Raw genomic sequence first — 22,719 nt, 5'->3', positions numbered from 1 at the left:
TCTGATTAAGCAATACATCTGGAATAGAGTTGCTTTTATGTGGCTGAGTGGTGTTTTCCAGCACTATGGTAATGCATAAAGAAAACCTAGAAGCAGCATAAAAGAGGAAAACAGCTACCGTTTCTATCGTACAGCCCCGTATTTTAACTCCAGCAACAGGCCTAAACATTCAAAACTGTCCTGACAATGCAACAATAAGGCACTTGGTGAATTATTTATTCATTGGAGTGGATTGGATATAGGTTAATGAGCACAACAATAAGGGTTTTAGAAGTGTCTTTGCGAGAAATATGTTGTTTTCCCCTCAGCATATCCTATTATTTATTTACTGATCTTGCCTGGTAGGCGACAGTTAATGTCTAATGGAAGAGGTAGACACGTCCCCTCTAACAAGTCAGAATCAGGAGAGACGCGGGGCAGGCTCACAGTCGGTTCACAGCACTCCTGGGTAGATGTAAAATGTAAACAGTGCCGATGAAGCTCTGAAATGAATATTCTCCAACAGATCATCCCAGAGGATGAGGAACTCCATTTGCCTCACGGGTTTCCTCTTTCCCCCCCCTTTCACAGGAAAAGCACGATGTGCGATATATGCATTACTTTGCCTTCCCCGACCCCCACCCCACCCCACCCCACCCCTCTACTCGACTTCTCAGCAGGTCAGTCCACATCTCGTCCTCCGCAGGATTCACCTAGAGTCTGGACTGTGAGAGTTTGAAAGTCCACCCGAGGTTGTTTCATGACTCTGGATGATGGCCTTTTTTGGGATTCACTTCGACATCGCGCAGGCTTGGATGTTTGGAGGGAAGCTTGTGTGTGGTTTGTCAAGTCTATCAGGGAAAGGGAGGAAAAGAGAGAGAGGAACAATATGAGCTTCAGCAGGAATGAAAAGACAGATTTCTCCCCTAACTGTCTTTGCCACAATCTGTTAACTGCACTTCAATTTTTTTCTGGGCTAACGCAATCAGGCATTACATGTCTCCACTTAATTCAAGCCCAGTGTCATTTTCAAACTGCAGCAACAAGGGCCCCATAGTGGTGCAGATGACAGAGTGCTCTTATACACTAATTGCAGAGGTACACAGTGAGGCAGAGAGTCCGGCGGGACAGGAATCCCCTTGAGGGGATTGTGGGAGGCTATAAGAGGAGAACTGAAGGTCGACGCTCCAGACAAGGGGCGAAGCTAAAGGATTTCACAACTTCCCGAAAAATATTTTCCACGTTAAACATCTGTCAAGAGAACATCAAGTTGCCTCAAAGTCACATTAATATTTGATGTGTCAAGATAACGTTGTGTCCTCTGTAGAATATTTCATTTTGTAGTTTCTTTTTAAATTGATATCCAGACAGGTTTAAACCATGGTTTGAGAATTCCACCTAAGGGTCACCCCTTCATCTGGGAGGATTTCTGTTGTTAGATTGTTGCTTATACTGCAAGGTTCAGATCAGTACATTTAGTCACGCATCTTTTCCTTTTTCAAATTGTGCTTTTAATTGTTTTCATAAGAAATACAGCAACCTTAACCACAGCAGGTATGGTATGTTTAAAACCACAGCGTAAAGTAAAGGGTGTACAACATACTGAAATTAAAAGTATCCCAGAGAAAACACAAACGTAGAAATTAGCAGTCTGTTTGTGCATCTGCTGGATAATAGAGACTGTAAACACAGTGTAGTTATGAACCATTTAAGGCATATTTAGCAATGAGTGAATAAAACAAAAATAAATTGATATAAGATTAAAATACAAAATGAAAAGTAATTATATAAAGGTTCCAACCATAATATTCAGGAAACAGTATTTTGCGATCACTCCCACCTTTTTAACCCAACACGTGTCTGCACCGCTTGGCGTTAACTGTGTTATTGGCTCCTAGATTTGTCAAGTTTAACACTAATCCATTGTAGTTTACCTGGAATATGACAGGAACGGGTCCCAGATTTAAAAAAAGACATCCAGTTAATTATTCATCTATTTATAAATGAGGTGTTCATTTGAAGCTGTTTCTGTATAAGGGTATTAAACAATTCTTGTTAATTTGGAGGTTCACTCTTCCTTCAAGCAGTGGCTATGCCATCTTTTGATAATTGAATGAACAGTTAACTTGAGATTTTCAGTCGATGTTATGAAACCTTTTTCAGAAATCTGTACATTCAACCTTAAAGCTCAAACTATTTCTGACTCATTTGACCCTTAAAAGGTTCTCATCATATTTACTTGTATAAAATAAACAGAAACCGGAGTCATAACATGCATCTGTACAAATTTGACATTATTGCCAGATCCAACCTTCATATTTGAAATACTTTTGACCTTTATTTGACACTATAGTTCCTGTATCTTATGTCACATTTAAAAATGCACAATCAAAGTCAGATACATCAGAGCCATTACTCTTTAAGTAATTGAGAACAACCTTAAATTATTCAAATTTTCTGCAGACCTCTTGGAAGTTTTGAGATAATCCCCAGGGTTTCCCATATCCAACCTGCAAGCGTTTAATATTGCTCACCCTTATTCAACCCCATATATTTTGTATATCCTCATATTTACATCTATCCCCACATTCTTGTTTAATCCTTTACACTGCATCAGTAGAGATCAATACACAAGGACGTGCATCTTTTAACAACTAAAATAACACTGTGCACTTCTAAGACGCATTTGAGGAATCCCTGTGGGTCCCCCAGATTTTACCTTGAAGCTTTCTGACCCTTATTTGACCCCTGGATTCACTGTTTCACTGTGAGACATAAATAAGAACTAAGAACCTTTTCATGAACGCCCGAAAGCTCAGGATACTTTTGACCCTCATTTAATCCTGTAACTTTATTGTATTTCAGCGTTTTCATACAAAACAGCATCATAAATTCCTGAGAATAAAAAAATAGATAAAGAAACACCTTACCTTTTGCACCGGGGAGATCGTTGGATAGAAGGTCTGGTGTAGCTGGGACATCAACCTAAAAAGGAATATAAACAACACTATGACCATGTAAGTTAACAACATAGACATATTTGACATCTATTCACATGAGAAGACATCATAATATGATATGGTTCAATTATTGTAACAGAGGACATATTTTATCAATGTCTTAGAATAAAGTTATTTCACTACACAGTTCGCTGAAATGTTACTGCTATTTATCCAACTTATTTTCTTTTTACAGTGTGTTGTTACAGACGTCTAATTATTCCTAGCTTTGTGTCTAGATTATGGACTTAACAGAGACAGGAAAACATGTTACATTTAAGTTTAGAGAGGGTTTATGAGCAACTACGTTAGGGGAGAGGTTAAACTGGGTCAGGTTGTTTACCTTGTGGGACGGAGGTCTTTTTAAACAGCTACTGCCATCCTCTCTCTGCGGAGGTCAGCTGGGGGTCATTTAGAGTCTCTTTAATGGACGGGGCAAAGGCAGGCTCTTTAAGCGACTGAGAGAGGGTCACATGACCGGAGGAGAACAGAAAGAGCAGAACAAGAAGAGAGAGCAATCCCGTCCCACCCCCGACTCCACCACCTCCCCTCGCACTGCGCCAAAGCGAACAAGGCGTAGAGGAGGTCAAGGAGGTTTTTGGTGCAGCGCTATGAACCGTCTCTGTCGGGGTAAACACTCAGGGAAGTTAATGCGTGTTTACTGATGATGCCCGACGTGATCGGCGTTCGCCTCACATTGAATTATATGAACAAACACAGTAGATAGTGTTTCAAGAGCGGCGATGTCGCTATCGCTAAATCCCCTAAATCTCGGTCGGAGAGAGATTTTCCACAAAATGCATCACATGGCGTTCAAATACAAATAGGAAAAGCATTCTTATCAGATTACCAAGGTCAGCGACAAGGTCACAAATAGCCATTTGCTGTTTACACTGTTTATAAGTATTTTGGGTAATCTTCCGACACACATTGGATTTCATGTCGGAACATATGATGTTTTATTTAGTTTTTCGCGCAATTAAAAATTATATCCAGTCCGTTTAATTCATGAGAGGCTTCCAAATTTGTCCGGCTTTATTTTCATTTGGGTTTTGTTAGTTTATATTATGAGTCCTTTTTATGAGTCCGTAATTATTCTCTCAAACACCAGTGTTTTCTTTCAAAATGTTTATTCAGCATCAACAAAGAGGAAAATATTAAAGGGCTTACATAAGCTCAAAATCAGTATAATTGAACAAATCTCTACATGGAGATGATTACCAACTCACCAGCATGTGATTTAGTATCTCAAAATTGATTGTTATGCCTACAAAGTCAGAAAAAGGATGTTGTTTTAAATCAAAGAAATGACATCAAAATCCTTATTTAGAGCATCTAAAAAAATCACAAAAATCAAAAAAAGCTCCCGGACTGTTTTGCATCTCTGGTTGACGGGTGTACATAATGTATGAGCAGCTATTTATAGATGTATTAAAGTGGATGTTTGGGGGCATAATCATGAACACAACTACACAGGCTTTTCAGAATAAAACAGCCGACAATATCCACATTTGCACACCATGCTTTTATAAGCCCTTTAACACTAAAGAACTATTATTTTACAAAAAGGAGGGAACAGCAATACAATATGTATACAGTATGTATGACGTTTCTCTTTTCTCAGTTTGTAAATGCTCAATTTACAAGGGACACAATTCCACCAATTACCCTTCAGAAAGAAATATCTACTGTACTGCACTTTCCTAGAACTAAGCTACTACATTTTAAAGTGATCAACCACGCAGTTCAAGGTTTAAAGAATAGGGGGCGATAAATTACGTTGTGCCGGCAGCTGTGTAGAAACATTGTATCAAACCGCTTGCAGTGATTTACGAATCATTACCAAGTAAAATAGCTTGATACAATGTCATTCTTCACAATCACATCGAGAAACTTAATGTACTATGGCGTCTTTCTTAATCTCAACGTCCAGTCGATTTCTCCTCGAGGAAAGAATAGATTACCTTAATTACTTACATAGTTTACCCAGCGGGAGTATGATTTAATAATCAGAGGGATTTTTTCTTTGAAAACCAGTTTTTAACTAATTCAGTGTCGTGCTATCTGTGTCTCATTTGTTTTTTTTGTGGTTTAGTTTTCAGTTCTAAAAAGGAGGGAGCGTCCATAAAAAATCCATTACTTGGGTTGAAACAGCCATGGGGACTCAGGTGCGGGTTGTATAAACAGTTCAATATCTGGTGTATGGCTGATCTCTGTACACTCCCTTGGCTGCTCGTGCTGACGTTGCCTTGCCGCGGTTGTTTGCCCACTCTTCCTGACCTGATTAAGAAGAGCATAGAAGAAACAGATGGAGAGTGATCACAGGGACATGAAACTTAAATCATTAATTCATAACAAAACCACGTTAAGTCTTTCAAGCTCTGCGCAAATGTGTGATGAAAATTATGCAGCAGGAAAATTTGTGAGCACTTTTGAGTGTCTGGTATTGACGTGGTCCATACAAAAGAGCCGTTGCAGTCCTTGAATTCAGACAGCGACTCGCCCCGAGACGCCTGACTTTCACCTCGAAAGATGCATCTCAGATAATTGAATGAGAGGATCAAATGGCTACTTGAAAAGGACCCATTTAGTGGCTCCCAGCAAAAAGGTCGCGATTACCATTTGCCCAAATCAGCCTCTGTTCACCCCCTGGTACCGTCAATGGGAAAGTGCCAGTATCGATGGCAGCCTTTGTCTGATCTTCAACCAGCGCTGAGACTTCCCTTGAGCTGCGGTACACAAAGGTTTTTTTTTTTTTTGTATGTGTACAGGCTCTCTCTGTTGGCAGCACACAGCCAATACCCCTTAATTAAACCTGTCACCCTTTCACTGACAGTCACTTTGAAGAAACACACCAAGGTAACCTTGTGTTTCTAGAACAAGGATGCGCATCAGCACTGTTTGTTTTGTTTGAACTGTCGCCTTCTTTCTGTGTGACCCGCGCACCTGCAGTTTATATTTCATGTGCAGGTACGTGCCACTCCAATGAGTTGAAGGCTCTTAGTTGCTTCCGTTTGTGCCGTCACAAAAGTTGGGGGAAGTTGTTTTATTAGCAGTGACTCACTTTCAAAAAACCACATTTTAATCTCTAAAAGCATGAAAAGAGCACACATACAGTAGGTTCAATGATGCAGAGGACAGCCGCTTTCAATAAGAACCGATATTTGCATTTTAAAGGGGAGAAAACCTCCCAGAACACAATCCTCTTCATTCTACTTAACGACATGAAAAATATGCAACATATATCTTTATAACACAGAAATTATGCACTCTAACTAAAAATATTAAAAATAGATTTTTCATATAATTCATTACACATGTAGAAAATCTTGTCTGAGAGCTGAATTAAAACTTTAAGGCCGTGACTGAGCCCAGAAGATACAAGGGCACAAATCACTGCAGCTCAGTTTGGACACTGTTTATAAATGTGTTGCCAAGTGCTTGCTCACTTTGGGAACTGTTTCTATATTGTAAGGTCTCCAGTGCCTTGACATAAGCTATGGTGTGATTTTGTGAAATACAAATAGCATTGAATTGAATTTGCATTCATTAACATAACCAGAGCCTTATTATCTGCTATAATGACTTCATCATGATCAGGTGCCATATCTTTTTAGTTCTAGGTTAACAATATGCTAAATTTATTTCGAAATAAAAGTCCGATTTTACAGTTCTTTCACCAACTGGGAGACGGTCAAGTTGTAAGAATTGACGCCTGCCGACATGAGTTGTTGCAGCAGGCCGAGGACGACTCTCAGTTTGACCTGTTTTTGTTTGTTTTCAGCTACTTGAAGTTCCTGGCTTAGATTTGTTGTAATGGCCCAAGAGCTGATGGCATGGAATTGTCTCTGTCCACCAAGTGTGTCTTCCTGACTCAATATCTACTTCTGGCCTTGAAATTGCAGAGCACCCGTACCAATACATCAAAGCACCACCTTGGTTATTATCAAAGAAGCAGCCTGACTTATTATTCACTTGGTGCAAAAGCTCCACATACAATATTAGCTTTATCTCAACCTTCAGCGGCAGAGCAGCACGGTCTACTGTACTTTACATTAGCTGCACTGTCATTTGAGTGCTGCGGCAGAAATGACCTTGGCCCACATTTCACTGTATGTGACAGTAAGCTGACACAGTATTGTTGAACATTATCTCAGCGCTGTTAACTTTGTCTGAACTTTGTGGCAACTGGAGCTTTTCAAACCCTCTTCAGACATAATGAAGGGCCTTCAAACTGGAAACCAGTCATTATTAAGTGGCCAGTGGCCTTAAACATAAAGCTGATCTATTTAGCTGAGTGCGGAGGCAGACATAAGAATAAAACTAACTAAAGTTAAATGGTGGCTGGGGGAAGGAGGACTTGGATTCTTGAATTCCCTCTTACTTGATTCACTTGTATCTGTATGTGTGTACAATATAAAAAGTAGGATTTTCTAAATTGGATTTAATTATATACATAAATGTCCACATATAACCCAATATGTTCATACCTCGAGAACTGCTCTAAATTCTTCAGGATCAGTATCATGGAGTAAAATCTTTCATTTCTTATTATGGCCGTATTTTCAATGCGTCTAAGACCTCATATAATTACCCAGGTGCTATGGCAACTGAGATGTTGCCAGCAGGACGAAGTCAGGAAATGCATATTTATATAGTTCTGACGACTGAAGATATAGATATGATGGAGAAAGAAAGGTCTGCAACTCACCATACGATTCATATGATTCCCCACTGTTTCCATATTCATAGTAGTCATCTGAGCTGTAAACAGACAGAACAGAAAGGTGAATAAAAGTCTTCATGAGACGAGAGATAAATAATTCACTCTGCATCAAATAAATTGCACTTATCGGGAAATGGAAAACAAAGGCGGAATGAAACTTATTTTTTGTTCTATTGTTCAAAGTCATATGTATTATCAGTGCAATCATACAATAATTTATTCAGTGGTAATAAAGAAATACATACAGGAAGTTTGTTTCTCAGACACACACTGCTGAATATAAAAGTAATGAACAAACAAGAGGCAGCTTTCAATCACTGAAAAGTTTGGCCACATTTGTGGTTCAACAAGGCAATTTCCTCCACCCTATATCTGCAGCAGCTTCCAGTTCCATATCACTGCATATGGAGATCAATGAGCGGTGGCAACTTTAATGAAAAATAAAAAGATGGGGAGGCGAGTTGCACAGCGGTTCGTTCCTCCCTCACTTATTTTTGCAGTCAGCGGTGAGATGCTGACAGAACAATCCTGCGTCAGTATCATTCAGTAACAGCGCTATCATTCAAGAGAGGCAATTCATCATAAGGCTGCCACTGAGCCGACACCAGCCATCACAGCTGGGTCCTCTCCGCCTGCCTGTCAGTCTGTCAGCGACAGCAGCACCTTTCTGCTCTCCGGATTAGAGAGCTGAAGGCGCCATCCAAAGCACCAACACATCACATCAACACCGCCCGACTGCTGAGGGCAAAGAGGTGACAGTAATGACACACCAGTGTGGAAGTAACGAATTACATTTTTCTCTTGTTACTGTAATGGAGTAGCGTTTTGCGGTGTGATCTTTAAAAGCCAAACTGAGCTCCCAGAGTCATGGTTGAGACACTCTGCTCCTTTATCAGATTACACCAGTTTGCAGCTCTTCAGCAAATCAATTTCTACAAATTCACTCTGCTATTAAGTCCTTTTCTCTGGGCAGGAGGTTCCTCTATAGAGAAGAAGCTGGACCAATTAGAAAAAAGTTTAGGTGATTTACAACATTTACAGACTCAGAATATATAAAGAGGATCAATTAATCCAATTTCTGATGTTGCTCTCTGCCTTTTAATCTATTAGTTTTCATAAAGTGCCACTATATATTTGTGTGAGGATACAGAAATCTATTTGACAAAATTATTTTGTGATCATACGAGACATCACACATTCCATTTAACCTTTTGTATTCATTTAGTTGAAAATCACCTTTAATCCTGTCAAAGTATATTGACAAAATCTTAATGTTTGGCTAAATGATAATCTGCTAATCTAAAGTAATTGCTTTGCATTAGCATAAACTAGCATAGTGTACTTGTTAACCTCTTGTTGTAGGCAGAGGTAATACTCCACACTAATACAACTGAAGTGAATAGAATTCCAATTGTAGTGCTCAAATAACCTACCTAAAAAAAATAATTGTAGAACTCTTTTTTTCTAGAAGCAGTGTTCTTGTTACTCCTAGTGAGGCTGCATCCTTCCGCAAGACTGTAGGCCATCCATTTTGAAGGTTCTGACAAATGCGTCCTTTTGTTCTCAAGCAACAAAGGATCCAAAGGGTGGACCCCTCTTGGGCCAATCTATGCCAGGGATAATTGGGTAGGTTTGACAGAGCTAACTAGCTATGCTGTAAGTGGAGCGGCTCAAAGTCGCTAAGTATTCAATGGAAAAGGCGGGACAAGCTGGTGACGCAAACAGGAAATCCTCTGTGGGCCAGACATTTGGTTAGCCCTCTTGTTAGCCCAAAGATCGGCCATTCTCAGAGTACTGAGTTGCTGTGGAGCTCCAGTGCAATTCACTTCCATTTGATGGAAGCAAATATCTCAACAACACAGACATCAAACCCTGAGCAACATGCAGTACTGTAAAATATCCATTGTGGCTAGACATCAGTAAAGGTTGTAATTTGATGCTTACTTTGGCAGACTCTCTCGCTCTGATAATGCCTCTCAACAGCAAGAGCATGACAAACTGATTGACTCTATTGTTTCCTGCAACATTTTCTTGGTAAGGATGAACAAGACAACATGACCAATTGAGGACAGTGGGAGGCGTCATTTTAAGAGCGCTATAGCGGCTCAATGAGACATGAGACAGCTCCCTAAAGAGGCTTGTGCCTTAAGTCAGGCTTAGCATAAATTTTACACAGTCCATAATTCAGCAACAAACAATGCCAAGCCAGCGGGAGCAAACAAGGCTCCTGTGCTAATGCAGTCTCTCTCTCTCCAAGAAGTTAGGCCAGCTGCTATTGCTGTGAGCACAAGGTTTCCAGTCAGCCCCCGTGGCTGAGGTGCCACCCTGCATCTGCCGCAAACGTTAAGTCACTGGAATATCACTGACACCCATCATTGGCCAACAGAGACATAGAATGGGAGGAGAGAGCGAGACAGAGATACATGTGACAAGTGAAGGCATGTTTTGGCTCGTCAGTGTGCAGCCCGAGACACGAGCTGACAGGATACTAAATAATTAGATTTCACACCATGCTAAAATGCAGGGGTGTATTCCAGAGAGGTCGCCTTTGAAATAAACATCAATTTTTATGAATGTCAGAAAATCAATTTGCCACGATTCACAGGTGCTTGCAGACATATTGTGGAGTACGTGAAATACTGGATTATTTTGGGGATCTCTTGCACAGCTCTAACAACAACAATGGAAAACATCCAGATAATACAAACCAGGATACAGCTCTGCTAAAACCATCTCAGAGGCTTGCTTACATGCTGTTGGCTGTCAGCATATTTCCCTGTAATTTATTCCCATTATGTTCGTTTCACAAAAAAAAAGGAAACCGGGAGCCAAGATTCTTCTAAAAAAAAAAAAAAAACTTTTACTCACTTAACCCTTCATGTTTCTCTGTTGGTAAAGGCAGAAAGAACCAATAAAAGCAGCTGTCCGTGCCGAAAGCTGCCAGTGCAGACCTGCTCTTTACACAAAGGAGAAGAGGGCAACAAAAGCTGTTAGGCGCCTCTAATTTCCGAGGTGACATTTTATCAATAATGCTGCACAACTTCTCTGCATAGTTACTTTCCCGTCTCAGTTACAGAGGCCAGTGATTCTTGAGATGCAACCTGAAGGTCAATCCCTGCTACTCATTAAATTAGACATGTTGCGCAGAAAATCGTCAAACGTGTGGGACCATTTCAAGCATACAAAAGATGGTCCCTACAGGATGACTTGCAAACTCTGTAAGCAAAAATGTGCAAGTCATTATTAGACCTCAAATATGAATTATCCTTTGAAACCATTTATAGATAAAGCAGCGCATTTTGCAGCACTCGACATGAAACAATTCAACATCGTCGGCAGTGAAGAGTTCATCGAGGTACCAACATATGGACCTCTAACCAGACGGAGGAATACACGACTGTCACTGCACAATTCATTTGTGAAGATTGGGGACAAAGATGTTGGAGGTAAACCACACAGCTGCCATCCACTCAGAGCAACCCAGGGAAGTGATAGAGTAATTTAAAGATCGCTACCAAGAAGAGGGCTGCAGTTGTAGACAATGATGCAGCGAATCTGGAGCTGTGTGTTGAACTATTTTCCAATGACCCATCCTGGGTTAACATACAGGGAGAACGTTGAAGGCGAAAAACTTTGCAGTTGTGCATAAATGCTGATCTGAAACAAGACCCAGTCTGTTTTTGCAATCAGACGCCTTGTGGTGCATTTCAAGACGATGACAAACCAAAAACTAAAACACATGCCCGAACACAAATGCATCCAACATAGAACTTCACGTGCTTCATGCTGGAGTGCCTGCTGGAGCAGAGGGGGACAGTTACACTGGGCTGTCAGACCAATTACCACCCAATGGTCTGACTAAGATATTTAACAAGGGAGGACATTGTCTCTGTGCTGAAACCTTTGATCACGCTCACAGAGCTGCTCTCGGTAAATGCATCTCTGTCTGCTATGCTGCCCATGATAATAAATATAAAGAGACACCACTTGTTGCTGGATGATAGCATGACGGTGACAACCAGCTCCTGGCTGCTGTGCTCGACCCATGTTTTAAGAACTTGACATTCCTGGATACACAGAAATAAGACAAGGAACACTTGACGGTGTGAGATCTTGCTGGAGGGTTTATCTGCAGCAGAAGCTGCTCAGAGAGAGAGAGAGAGAGAAGACCATAACAGCAGTGCAGAGGAGAGAGAGGCCACACCAGAGAAGAAAAAGGAGAACCAGCAGGAGATATCCATGGTGATGGCTACTGATGAAGAACAGCCACAGAGGGAGATAATGATGAAATCAAATCATACTTGTAGGACCAAGGTTGATTCAGGTCCACTGATGGCTACTATTTTAAACTTGCCTGAACAGCTAAGTGCATGTGATCCATCCTTTCCACATCCACGCCATCAGAGTGCATCTTCTCCAACAGCGGCTTTACTGTGAGCAAGACACAGAGCTGGCTTCTGCTCAACAGTGGGGGCAAACTTGTGTGTCTATCTCAGAATATGAGAAGACTGAGAGCAGACAATTGTGACAGTGAGTCATTAACACATATTTGTGAAAATCTAAATATGTATTCATATTTTTTTCTCATTCTGAACTCTTTTGTTTGATTCCTGGCTACCTCTCCATAGACCTATTCATTATTTCATATTCATTTAATTTACATAATTTACATTTAATTTTAGACTTGTTAACAAAGGTTTATGTAGCTTTTTTTTAAATCATGTATTTTATTGGTGTTACATTTTCAGAAGTAAATACACCTAAAAAAATAAGAAATATTGCCATATAACAGTGTGATATATGATATATGATATTATATTTTTAAAGGGTAATTATTACAGTTCTGTATTTCTCTGTATTATAAAGTTAACATTGTTACTGACACCATTCTAGCTCAGTTCTGGAACTCAAACCATTTTTTGATGCTCCAAACTTGATGGCTTGAACTGACATATTGGTCTACTAAGTAATTCTTTAAAAGGGGGGCAGCAATAAAACTCATTAAACATTAAGGTCATTCAGGGTGCCTCATTATGTACTTTATAGTAGTATATAAAAAAGGTACAAGAAAAACCACTCAACTCAAACAATATAATTTATTACCATTGATCCCAAATCGCAGCTTCACCCAGTTCGAAGTGTTCAGCTGGCTGACATACTGTAAGCATTAGATGAGGTGCCCCAGGTGGTTAGTTTTTACTTGGGGATATCTTTCTGTCATAGGTGTGAAAGTGCTTTGACTTTCTAAATAGGTCAGCTTTTGATTTGACATTCATTAGCAGGAGGCGTCCGCTGCTTTGTGTCTCCCTCAACTTGCCGGGCCAAGAAGGAGCGGAGGAGAGAGGAAAAAAAACACACACGCATCTGTCTAAAGTGTCAGCGAGGAACATCGTGAGGCCAACACAACGCCTATTAGATAAGAGTGTCTCTTTCATCAGGCATCCGACGCCAGGCCTACTTTTCCACAGGTAGAGACGCAGCCCCTCTAACACATCTGTCATCTCTGTAAATGCTTTGTCTTGAGCCCTGATGTTGCTGTTCCTGGGCATCACGAAACAGATGGCGGTGTTAAATCTGAATGATGTAGTACATGTCCCTAGCGGTCTTTGTTTTCTTTCATCGCCATCACTCTTCCAGTCTTCTGTGATAAATTTGAAGAAATCGTGTAGGACATTACGAAAAGGGCTGCAGAGGTAATACAGCACCGGTCTGATGTGGCAGAAGGCTGCGTTTCTCCTGTTCGCTCAACTTCCTTGATGCCTCTCGTGTGATCATCTTTTTCATTAATTCTTGCCACAAGGTTGAAAACTGCTGAGAGAAAAAGCCCCAAAGTGAAAGCACTGATTATACTGAATCAGTGGTGATTTCCACAGATAACAATACACAAAACTAGCACTGCCCTTTTTTTCTTACAATTTAGTATGAATTGAAGCTCTCATCATTTCAAATGGAAACCCTTCTCCGGGATACAATGGTGATTGCTCAATGTGGTGGCTGATTGCAAAGCCATCTCCACTGCTGACCTCCTGCTGAAGAGTCACAAAGACAGACACAATGGCCTCAAGCAAAGATTTGATTTTATAAATGAGACTTCACTCTGGTTTTCAGCTGAGCATTTATGCTACTTTCCTGCCTTTTTTGAAAAAAATAATCCTTCAGGGAAAGTAGTGTCTATTGAAGTCAAGTCGGTCTGCACTCTTCTCTCTAGAGGAATGTATGGGGTTGTTACACTGTGACTACCTGGATTCTGTGGCTTTGTTGTTTTTTTATGGAAAGCGCTTTATATTTACAATATGCCACTCTTTGTCTTGGGACAGAGAGAGTGGTGTAAATTCCGCCCTCCGTCCCTTCAGATGGTCTAATTCCCACCACAGCACCTGTCACTCATCTTGACAAGCTATCCATATTAAAAACAGCATCTAGGTGCCCAGCATCTGTGAGACAAGCACTGGTCTTTTTCAAAAACCAGACAGCAGACACAGCCAATCTGAGCTATGAAAAAACACAGAATGTTTTGTACTAAATGGATGATGTCTGCCTTGGGGCTGTGACACAACGAGCAAACCTTGGAATAGTGGCATTGATAAAGGCTACCAAACCCTTTGCATCACGTACAATTGAACACACAAAGACAACAGCTAAATGCAAACGTGTATGTCCAATCTGTGCCTGTGTGAGGGGGCAGAACAAATCACTGCTCTGTATCTGTAATTTGAAAAGCATCGCAGAACAGAAGCACCCAACTGGCCTACCATTTTACAGCCCAGCATGAATCTACTGTAAACGGTTTCATTATTTGCTCTGAATACACAGGCTTTGCTTTGGCATTGTCACCACAGGGCCCTCTTATAATGGTAAAATAAAATGGGGCCTGAAAAATATGCAAAAGATTGCTCTTTTACCTAACTCTATTACCTGGTGCCAAGGGTTCTGGTAATGCTGCAAAATTAATTAAGTGCTATGGAATTGTATACAGAAATTCGTGGTTCCCAGAGGATGAATCATACTGACTTTGTTGATCCTGTTATTAAGGCTCTCAGTGTCACTGGGAGCTTTTTGCTTTCACTGTAGGTAGATTCATCCTGCCTGCTACACCGTGGGCGAAAACAAATCAATGAATCAATAAATGACCACAATAACGTTTCCTTCGTGCACAATCATGCTACCTACTCAAAAACATTTCTTTTAGTAAATGTATGTCATCAGTCAGCCTGGTGGTCAGTTTGGTTGACAGACTGACAGAAAGACAGAAACATGTAGAGCAGGTCTACTTTACCCACTGCCTCCCTGAACTGTCACCAACGTCACATTGCAATAGATGACCTTCTGATAACTTTGCTGTTAAGCTGCGTTAATGACCACAGCACAGCTTATCCCTGGCAGCACCATATATATGAAACACGATAATTGTCTATCTATAAACCTCCCATCCTTACTTCTGTATTCACAGGCCTCTAGCACCCAATGACTCACTGCTATAATGACCACATCTTATAGCTGTAAGCTGGATGCTGGGAGCCATTCTGTCGTATTTCTTTAGGTTACAACAATAAGCAAATTGCTACAAGCACACTTCTGAACATACCTTAGCATAAGCTATTGTTAGCTACCTCAAGCTCTCCCTGTGCTTTGCATAATGGGTGTATTTAGTGAGTGGATTCGTATTCAGAAAGATTCTACATTGACAAAACTGTCAAGGGTATGGTTCGATGTCTCACTCTTCAGCCCCTCTAGATATATTTTAGACATTTTGAAGAATTAAGCAGTGTAAAAAATGACTGAAGTGATTCACGGAGCAGTATTCTACCTGGAGGTTTGTGTGTGTTGGTGTTGATGCCAGTTTGTGTAATTCAGGGGATCTTATGAGCAATCGATTCTAAAGTGCTTCAGCATGAAACTTAGAAATCCAGCCACTCTCTCTTCCCTGTTCTCTTCTGTGCCCGTCTCCTGTGCTAAGATTTACAGTTGTTCCTTGGGGATGTATCTGGCCTTTTAAAGCACTGTTATAGAGCTATCCTTGTACCCGCAGGCCTCAGGGATCCGGCCTGCGATGCAAAGCGTACCACAGCAAGGTGCAAGGGAAGGTGCGAGGTGTCAGCAGCCGGCAGTCTCTGAGGTGTCAAGTATGAAATAATGCTTTGATTGCACCCGAGCTGCATGAGACGACCTCGCCGTGACCTCGCCAAGTGTCCAGCCAGGGTTACGCCACAGCTGTCATCCTCCTCATTTCCCTACAGAGACATCACCTCCTCACTGCTAATAAAATTAGAGACGCTCCCCACAAAAGCAGTGTCCTCAAGCCTCCTTGACCTTAGCACTTCATTGGTACCTAACCACTGCAGCGTCTGATAACCCTCCTGAGATAAAGCCCTCTGCTGCCTCTCCTAAAAAGGTTGTTAGCAATGTGCTCTGTGTTGTATAAACACGGTTAAAGGAGGCTGTGATCTGGGAGCTGGCGGACGGACTGCCATGGCTGTCATGCTGAGGTAGCGTTCCACAAGGTTCCCACCAGGCGTCAGCGCTCTTCTCAAAGATTAAAATGTCGTGAAACGTCTTCGGGCAGTCTAAAAACTGCTTTTCAGTTCAAGTCTCATGTCTCATGGTTGAGAGTGCCTTATTTGCCTTTCAAATTTAATTATGTCTAAATTACCCTATTCTAGCTGCTCTGTGTGACAGAATGTGTATAGTGTAGCTACACAGGTTGTCTTGTCTCATTTGTCAGTGGGTACTGTTTTTTGCCTTTGTGGACAGTAATATGCAGCATAACAGTTTAACACAGCACAGAACATTAAGATTTGATCATATTGGCGTACAGTTGTAAATAAGCTGAGTACAGTACGATATTAAAGCCACTATGTGCAAATTTGAATATTATAAGGTAGGTCAAGGTTTGACAATTGTTGCATTCAATATGTCAGACAATTTTCAAATACTACAGATGGTAGCTTTAAAGTATGGGTACATTTCCTGAGTGCCCCCAGTTTTCCCCCTTCCTAAAAAACTTTATTGGGCTACTGCAACATAAAATGTGCTGTTCAACACTGTCACTAACCCAAGTCCACTTTAGCTAAATGTTTACGCCACTGTCTCATGAATTAGTCATCATCATTCGTCCTATTTAAAAAAAAAAAAAGTGTGACAGTATGCTAATTTTATCTTTAGCTGAGGAGCTCAAATTAAGTCACAATTTTAGTCAAAATGGTAGCGTTACTAGCGTTTAAGTAGTATTATTGGATGCCTACAAGTAACATTATAGTTACTGCAGCTCTCAGAATGTGTCAATGCATGACATGGTGAATTATTTGTTTAGTACGTATACCTTTGTGTTTGTAGGTAGGAATACAAAAACTAATTAAATGTTATAGCAGTATGGGCGAGGCAACAAAATCCCCAGTCACTTTGAAATGTTCCATGTGGAGAGACCAGCAATTGAACTCAAGTAACCTACACTCAATTTTCCATGATAGAAAAAAACAAGCAAATGTTGGTTGTAAGGAATTATATTAATGATTTAAACATTTGTCAAAAGATAATTATCATAATATTCTGATGGAAACTAAATAATTTAGCACCTTATGTATGGTGTTTTTCTTTGTGACTGTTCACAGAAGACTTAAATCAATTCTGATCTTTAGTTAACGAGGGATAAACCCCACATTGTGTGGAGTTTACAGTAAATGTACTCAGATGAAACAGTGAATGTAAGTGGTATCTATGGCAGTATAGATTTCACCAGCCAAACCATGAGTACCACCTACACCTAAATGAATTACATTAGTATTTCAAGTTAATTAATGTGTCAGTAAAGCTACGGCGGCTCCACATTTTTGCCAAGAGCAGCAATAAAAAAACACCCTCTGTCTTTCCCGTCATGTTCACAAATGGCAGGCCTGTTTCTAGCATGAGCCATCGGGGTAATACTATGACAGAGAGACTGTAAATTGTTCTGCTTGTTATCCTACGGCAACTGAAATCCTGCCACGCAGTCGGAGCTCAGATTGGTGAGTGGGAGCTCCTTAGGCTGCGAGAAACATTGTTAGGAGACTTCTTTTCCACACTAACACCCTCACCCACACACACACACACACACACACACACACACACTCACTCTCCTCGAGGCCCTGCAGCAGCTGGGACCTGCGATGACTTTCCTCGGGCTTGGGCTGAAAATAATGCACCTCTGTCCATCACTTGGCTAAATAGGATTGTGAATGTGAAGCAGAAGCTTGGGGGCCTAGTATTATGTCGCAGTATTAAAGGTGGAGTAAGTTTAATACACTTTCTGTCAAATTCAGTGACGATCTCATCATGGTGCGCTAGCTGTCTGTCCTGTGTGTGAAAAACACAACAACCTCTGGGTTTTGTACGCAGCCCTGGCTTTTTAATGGGAAACTAATAAAAGTGGCTTTGACACACAACACTATTACAGCCAATCAGCAACAGGGGGTGTTGGTGCTCATGCATCTGATGCAGATCAGATCAATCTGGTGATTGATCTGATCTGGTCTGCAGACTGCATCCGTGTCACAAATAGAAAAAAATGGCAAGAGAACAGCAAAAGGAGATGGTCAGAAAAAGAAAGATTTAAAAAGAAGTGCTCTGATTATATGAGAAAAGAAATGGGTTGCCATTGGAGGAGACTATATATGGTTAGAATGGGAAATAATTTCAGTCCTGGACGTATCCACTGGGACCACGCATTGAGGGTTTGGCTAAAGAGACTGACCTGGATGGTGATAACTTTTAAAACTTTCTGGAGAGACCTCTGAGAGTTGAAAGGCATGAAGATAGATGCAGAGCTTGCTCTGTTTCTGCCTGGCAAGCTGGTAACATTAGTTGTTCCATGTTTGATAGACCCAATAGATTTGTATCATGTTTTCATGTTTGCTATGGGGTGTATTCATTTTGTTGTTGTATATTTTCTCCAAAATTGCTCACTGTACCTTTATTCCATGTTACTAAAATGCAATATTAAAAGGTAATGAATAGATTTCTGGGAACATGTCGTCTGGTCCTGTGGTCCCGAATAGAAGTATTTAAGAGAGTAATAGAGTATCATATTGTAATAATTATATAGACAGGAGTAAACAGAGGACATTTAAACAGAACCCTAAGTTAATGGGATTTGATCAGTCACAAGACTGTGCACTGAAGTACTCTGCACAGCTTGTAAAGTTGTGTGCATGCATATTGTCGGCCTGCACCAACAGTAACTTTTAAACCAAATCCAGGACACGGGACACAAAAATATGAGAAGAAGAAAGTGAATCATCCGTCTCTGGAGGCACAGACTTAGCTGTCTGGTCCCTATTAGTTGCTTCGTCTCTTGCCAGATAAGAGACATGAAAATCTCTGCGAGTCGACCCAGCCTCCAGCCTGTACTTGATGGACTCCATTTTTCTTCTGCGCTGCCATCAAACCCCGCCCAACCCCCCACCCCCATTATTCACAAGGCTGCTTTTAAAACAAATCGCTGCAGATTCCAGAGGCAGACCTGCATCCGCCCAGCGAGCATCTCTACACCACGCCGCGATACATCCCTCAGCGTGTTAGGAGAAGAGGAATGTGTGTACGTGTGGGTGTGTGATTTGGCCCAAAGAAAGAGAGAGAAAGATAGCACAGAAGATGGATGCAGCCTGGGTGACATACATCCTGACACCCCCACAAAATAAAACATTGACCACCTGACTCACAAGAGCCAAGAGACAGAATAATGTTTTTGTTTCCTCCTCTGTTTCCTCCTCTGTTTCCTCCTTTTTTCCTGCTGCTGCCAATACAATCCAATTTTTGACACACTAAATGTGGCAACAATCATTTCTCCTTTCGTGGGGCACACACCGGCATACATAAATGTAGCACATTATTTGCTGATAAAATACAGTGGGACACCATCTAACCAAAGCAAAAGCCTTTGACCTTGTGTGGCTTGCAGAGTGGGATAGCGGCCTGGATATGAGAAAATCAATACTCTGCATTTAGCCGTGCAGGACCCTATGTTAAATGGAGCAGCATACCACTAAGACTGTTTGTTCTGCATTGAGAAACACATTGAAGTGAAAATGCACCTTTGGCCATATATTTTTCAGGCTGATTAAAATAAAGATAATGCATTTAACGTAATGAGCTCCATTTAATTCCTTGGAGGGAAATCGGATTACGTCACTGAGTCTACAGAGTGGTTTCATTTGAGGACAGAGATTGGCTTCTTAATAACTACAAGACTAATAATTAAGGATCCCGCTCTGTATCCGGCCTTTTAAAATCTTCCACACTTGTACTTTTCTCTTAACTGCAATTTGGACATTGGAGACGTCACCGTTAAGTTCTGCCTCTCTGAGTTAATCTTAAAGGACAACTCAAAGGTCGGTCAAAACACTTCATTTCACCCTTCACAAAACACTTAACTAACAGGAAGTGATCTTTAGAGTTTCAAACGGTGCAGAAAATGAGCATAAACGACTCTTAAAAGCTCATGCACCATAATCCAGCTGTTCTCGACCCTCAAAGATATCGATTTTTACCTCATTTCACCCCTTACATTTACTCGAATGGCCAGCCAGCAGCAAACACACTGCTCTCAGGTGCTGTTCATAAACCTGTGAGGAATAAAAACCATTCAATGTATATTCAAGTGCTGTTTAATTAATTGCACTGACTTAAGCGGTTTGGAGTACTGTGTGTTTTTTTTGTTTTTTTTAATGAGCAGTTTACTAGATACACCTTCCTAAAGTAACCGGTCCTGCTGAATCCTACCTTAAAGGTTGTTGATTATACTGCGCTGTCATTGTGTAGGATGCAAGTTGTGATGCAGTAGAATTGAATTGCATTCATCTTCATTGATATAAATGAAGTGGATAAAACTGAAAATTCCAGATTTTATGCATTTCTATTTCATATAGGTTTTATAAATATGTATTTCTACTACACACAGCACAGCTGCTACAGTATGGTTAGGGTGTGGGGAACGCTGTTTGCTGTTGTTGTGGTTTTAAATCAAACAATTAATTAAAAATTAAACATCAGAGCAGCTTTATTTTTTGGGTAATTTTTTATACTTTAGTTTAAAGTCCCCCGCCAGTAAACATACATTTTTAAAAAATGTTAACATGTCCCTCTTGCACCCTTTTATATGATTAAAGATATATGTAGAACTAAATAAGCAGTCAGTGCCCTGGCATAGTATTTCCACTGCAGGAAATCTGTGATATTCGCCTGCGTTCATGTGACTGTGCTCTAACAGTGTAGTAAACAAAAGCCAGTTTAAAAAAAATAAAAAATACAAATTGGAACAGCCAGGGTATGTGATGTCACAAACCTAAGAAATGGTGTGGGAAGATGGGGGCAGGGCGGGGCCATAACAGCATATTCATAGCTCCAGGGAAGGAATGTGGAAGGAAGGTGTAGCGTTACACTTGAGCAATTTCAAGGCCACGAGCTGAATATTTTGTAGAAGATCAAGCCTTTTGAATATGTAATTTTGAGGTAAAAATCTTTGAGGATGTAATAAGAAAACATTTGGCTATTTATCCAGCAAACACCAAGTAACATCAGCATCAGAGGTTGGGTTTCCTGTTGCCATATACATTTAAATCTTGGGCTCAGTTTTGGTCTCTACCAAATCCCGTATGACAGATCTAGCTCATCAGTCGCTAAATATTGAACAGTGAGAGTTTGTTCGTAACTTACTTTTGTCCTTGATTAGTGTAGGTGTTGTCATACGATTCGTATCCCTGGTCATCATAAGCTGTTCCGTAGTCTTCGTCATATTCCTGCAGTAGCAGAGACAAAATGCAACCAGTAACGTGAGGGAGAGAAGGAGAGTGCGGGTAAACATTTTCACATTGAAGATAAGTTACGACGACCTCTGCACCGTCACCGACCTGTTGACATGAAGAGTGAGGAGGTTGAAAAGACTGTTTGTAGAATGAGAGCTGCTTTGTGCTGTGTTGTTTGCTATTCTATTGCGCTTTGTTGTTACAATCCATCAAGGTCTTATCAGGTACTTTAGTTGTAACATACATCACAATGCACTGAACTTCAACTTAGCAGATATGTAGGTCAAACAGCTTCATGTGGGTACAGTGGAGCCTGTGCAGCAGCGTGTCAGTGGGAGCTGCAGCCCTGCCCTTGTCTCTGTGTCAAATGACTGACAGTGGGATGTAAAGACTCTCGCTGTGGCTACGTTTCATCACCACCTCAAAGGATGAGCCTTGAACATCTGTTTGTGCTGCAGCAATCTGCCCCGCCTCCCCCATCTGCACCCCACCCAGGCCCCCGCCAAGACGAACATCAAAGGAAACCAGTGCCGCACCCGTCCTAATTTGGGATAAATGGGACTTATGTTCCACAAAAGGCGTCGACCCCTTGCGACACATCTCTCATCCCCCCACACACATCCTGGCTAATTCCATCTGCCCCATGATTTGCATGCTAGAAATGAATGTCTGTAAGATTTAGCAGCAGAAGAAAGTGCTCATCACATCCGTATTATTATTAAGGCCCTAAATCCTGATTAGAAACATGCATTTGGCAAATGACAGCATTTGAATTGACTCTTTTATCTTTAATCCTCCAGTAACGAAGTGCCTGTGACGGAACTACGTACGTATGACTCTCATCAAAGAGACTGGTGAAATGAGACTTCCGTGTTTCTAGTGTTAGGTTTGGTGCACCAGTTGCCTTTACAGTGCTTTACACTGTGGAGGGTCTGGCAGGTGCATTTTAGGAACATATGTGTTTGTACGCAAACATTTCTCCATGGTCATCCAAGGGGTGGGTGGCATTCAGGACCTGTTTAACATGATTGTGTGAGTGGGAGCTCTGTTGGTTTTTATGGAGGTTCTTTGTCAGCTCTGTTCTATTTGTCTAGTTGCAGCTCAAAGGGAATTCAAGTCCCTCTTGGCATTGTGGTTCTGCAGCTACAAGAGCTTTTGCAAAGTCAACAATTCCCCATGCTAATGCAAGGACTAAGTTTAGTCAACCATGGTACTTTTGGCAATATTAAACCCCCTGAAC

At 41.0% G+C, this 22,719-nt stretch overlaps 1 protein-coding gene across 2 annotated transcripts in view; it reads right to left on the bottom strand.

Moving 5' to 3' along the window:
- Positions 1 to 657: 657 nt before the first annotated feature.
- Positions 658 to 22,719, bottom strand: part of khdrbs3 (KH domain containing, RNA binding, signal transduction associated 3) — a 113,914-nt gene continuing 91,852 nt past the window's right edge. Inside the window, exons 7-11 of one of the 2 annotated variants that reach the window (XR_004698725.2) lie at positions 21,391 to 21,473; positions 7,690 to 7,742; positions 5,119 to 5,258; positions 2,910 to 2,964; positions 658 to 830 (exon numbers count right to left, since the gene is read on the bottom strand). Coding sequence is in view for 1 of the 2 variants with exons in the window: in XM_035182042.2 (XP_035037933.1) it covers positions 5,167 to 5,258; positions 7,690 to 7,742; positions 21,391 to 21,473 (228 nt within the window). In the remaining variant the exon portion in view is untranslated. Of the gene's footprint in view, positions 831 to 2,909; positions 2,965 to 4,091; positions 5,259 to 7,689; positions 7,743 to 21,390; positions 21,474 to 22,719 lie in introns of those variants that run through there. The other variant, XM_035182042.2, reaches the window with a different exon arrangement.

Source organism: Hippoglossus stenolepis, chromosome 17 (genome assembly GCF_022539355.2).
Source record: "Hippoglossus stenolepis isolate QCI-W04-F060 chromosome 17, HSTE1.2, whole genome shotgun sequence".
NCBI classification, from domain to species: Eukaryota; Metazoa; Chordata; class Actinopteri; order Pleuronectiformes; family Pleuronectidae; genus Hippoglossus; species Hippoglossus stenolepis.
The sequence above is the reverse complement of the archived record's forward strand: the minus strand, read 5'-3'. Positions and strand labels throughout refer to the sequence as shown.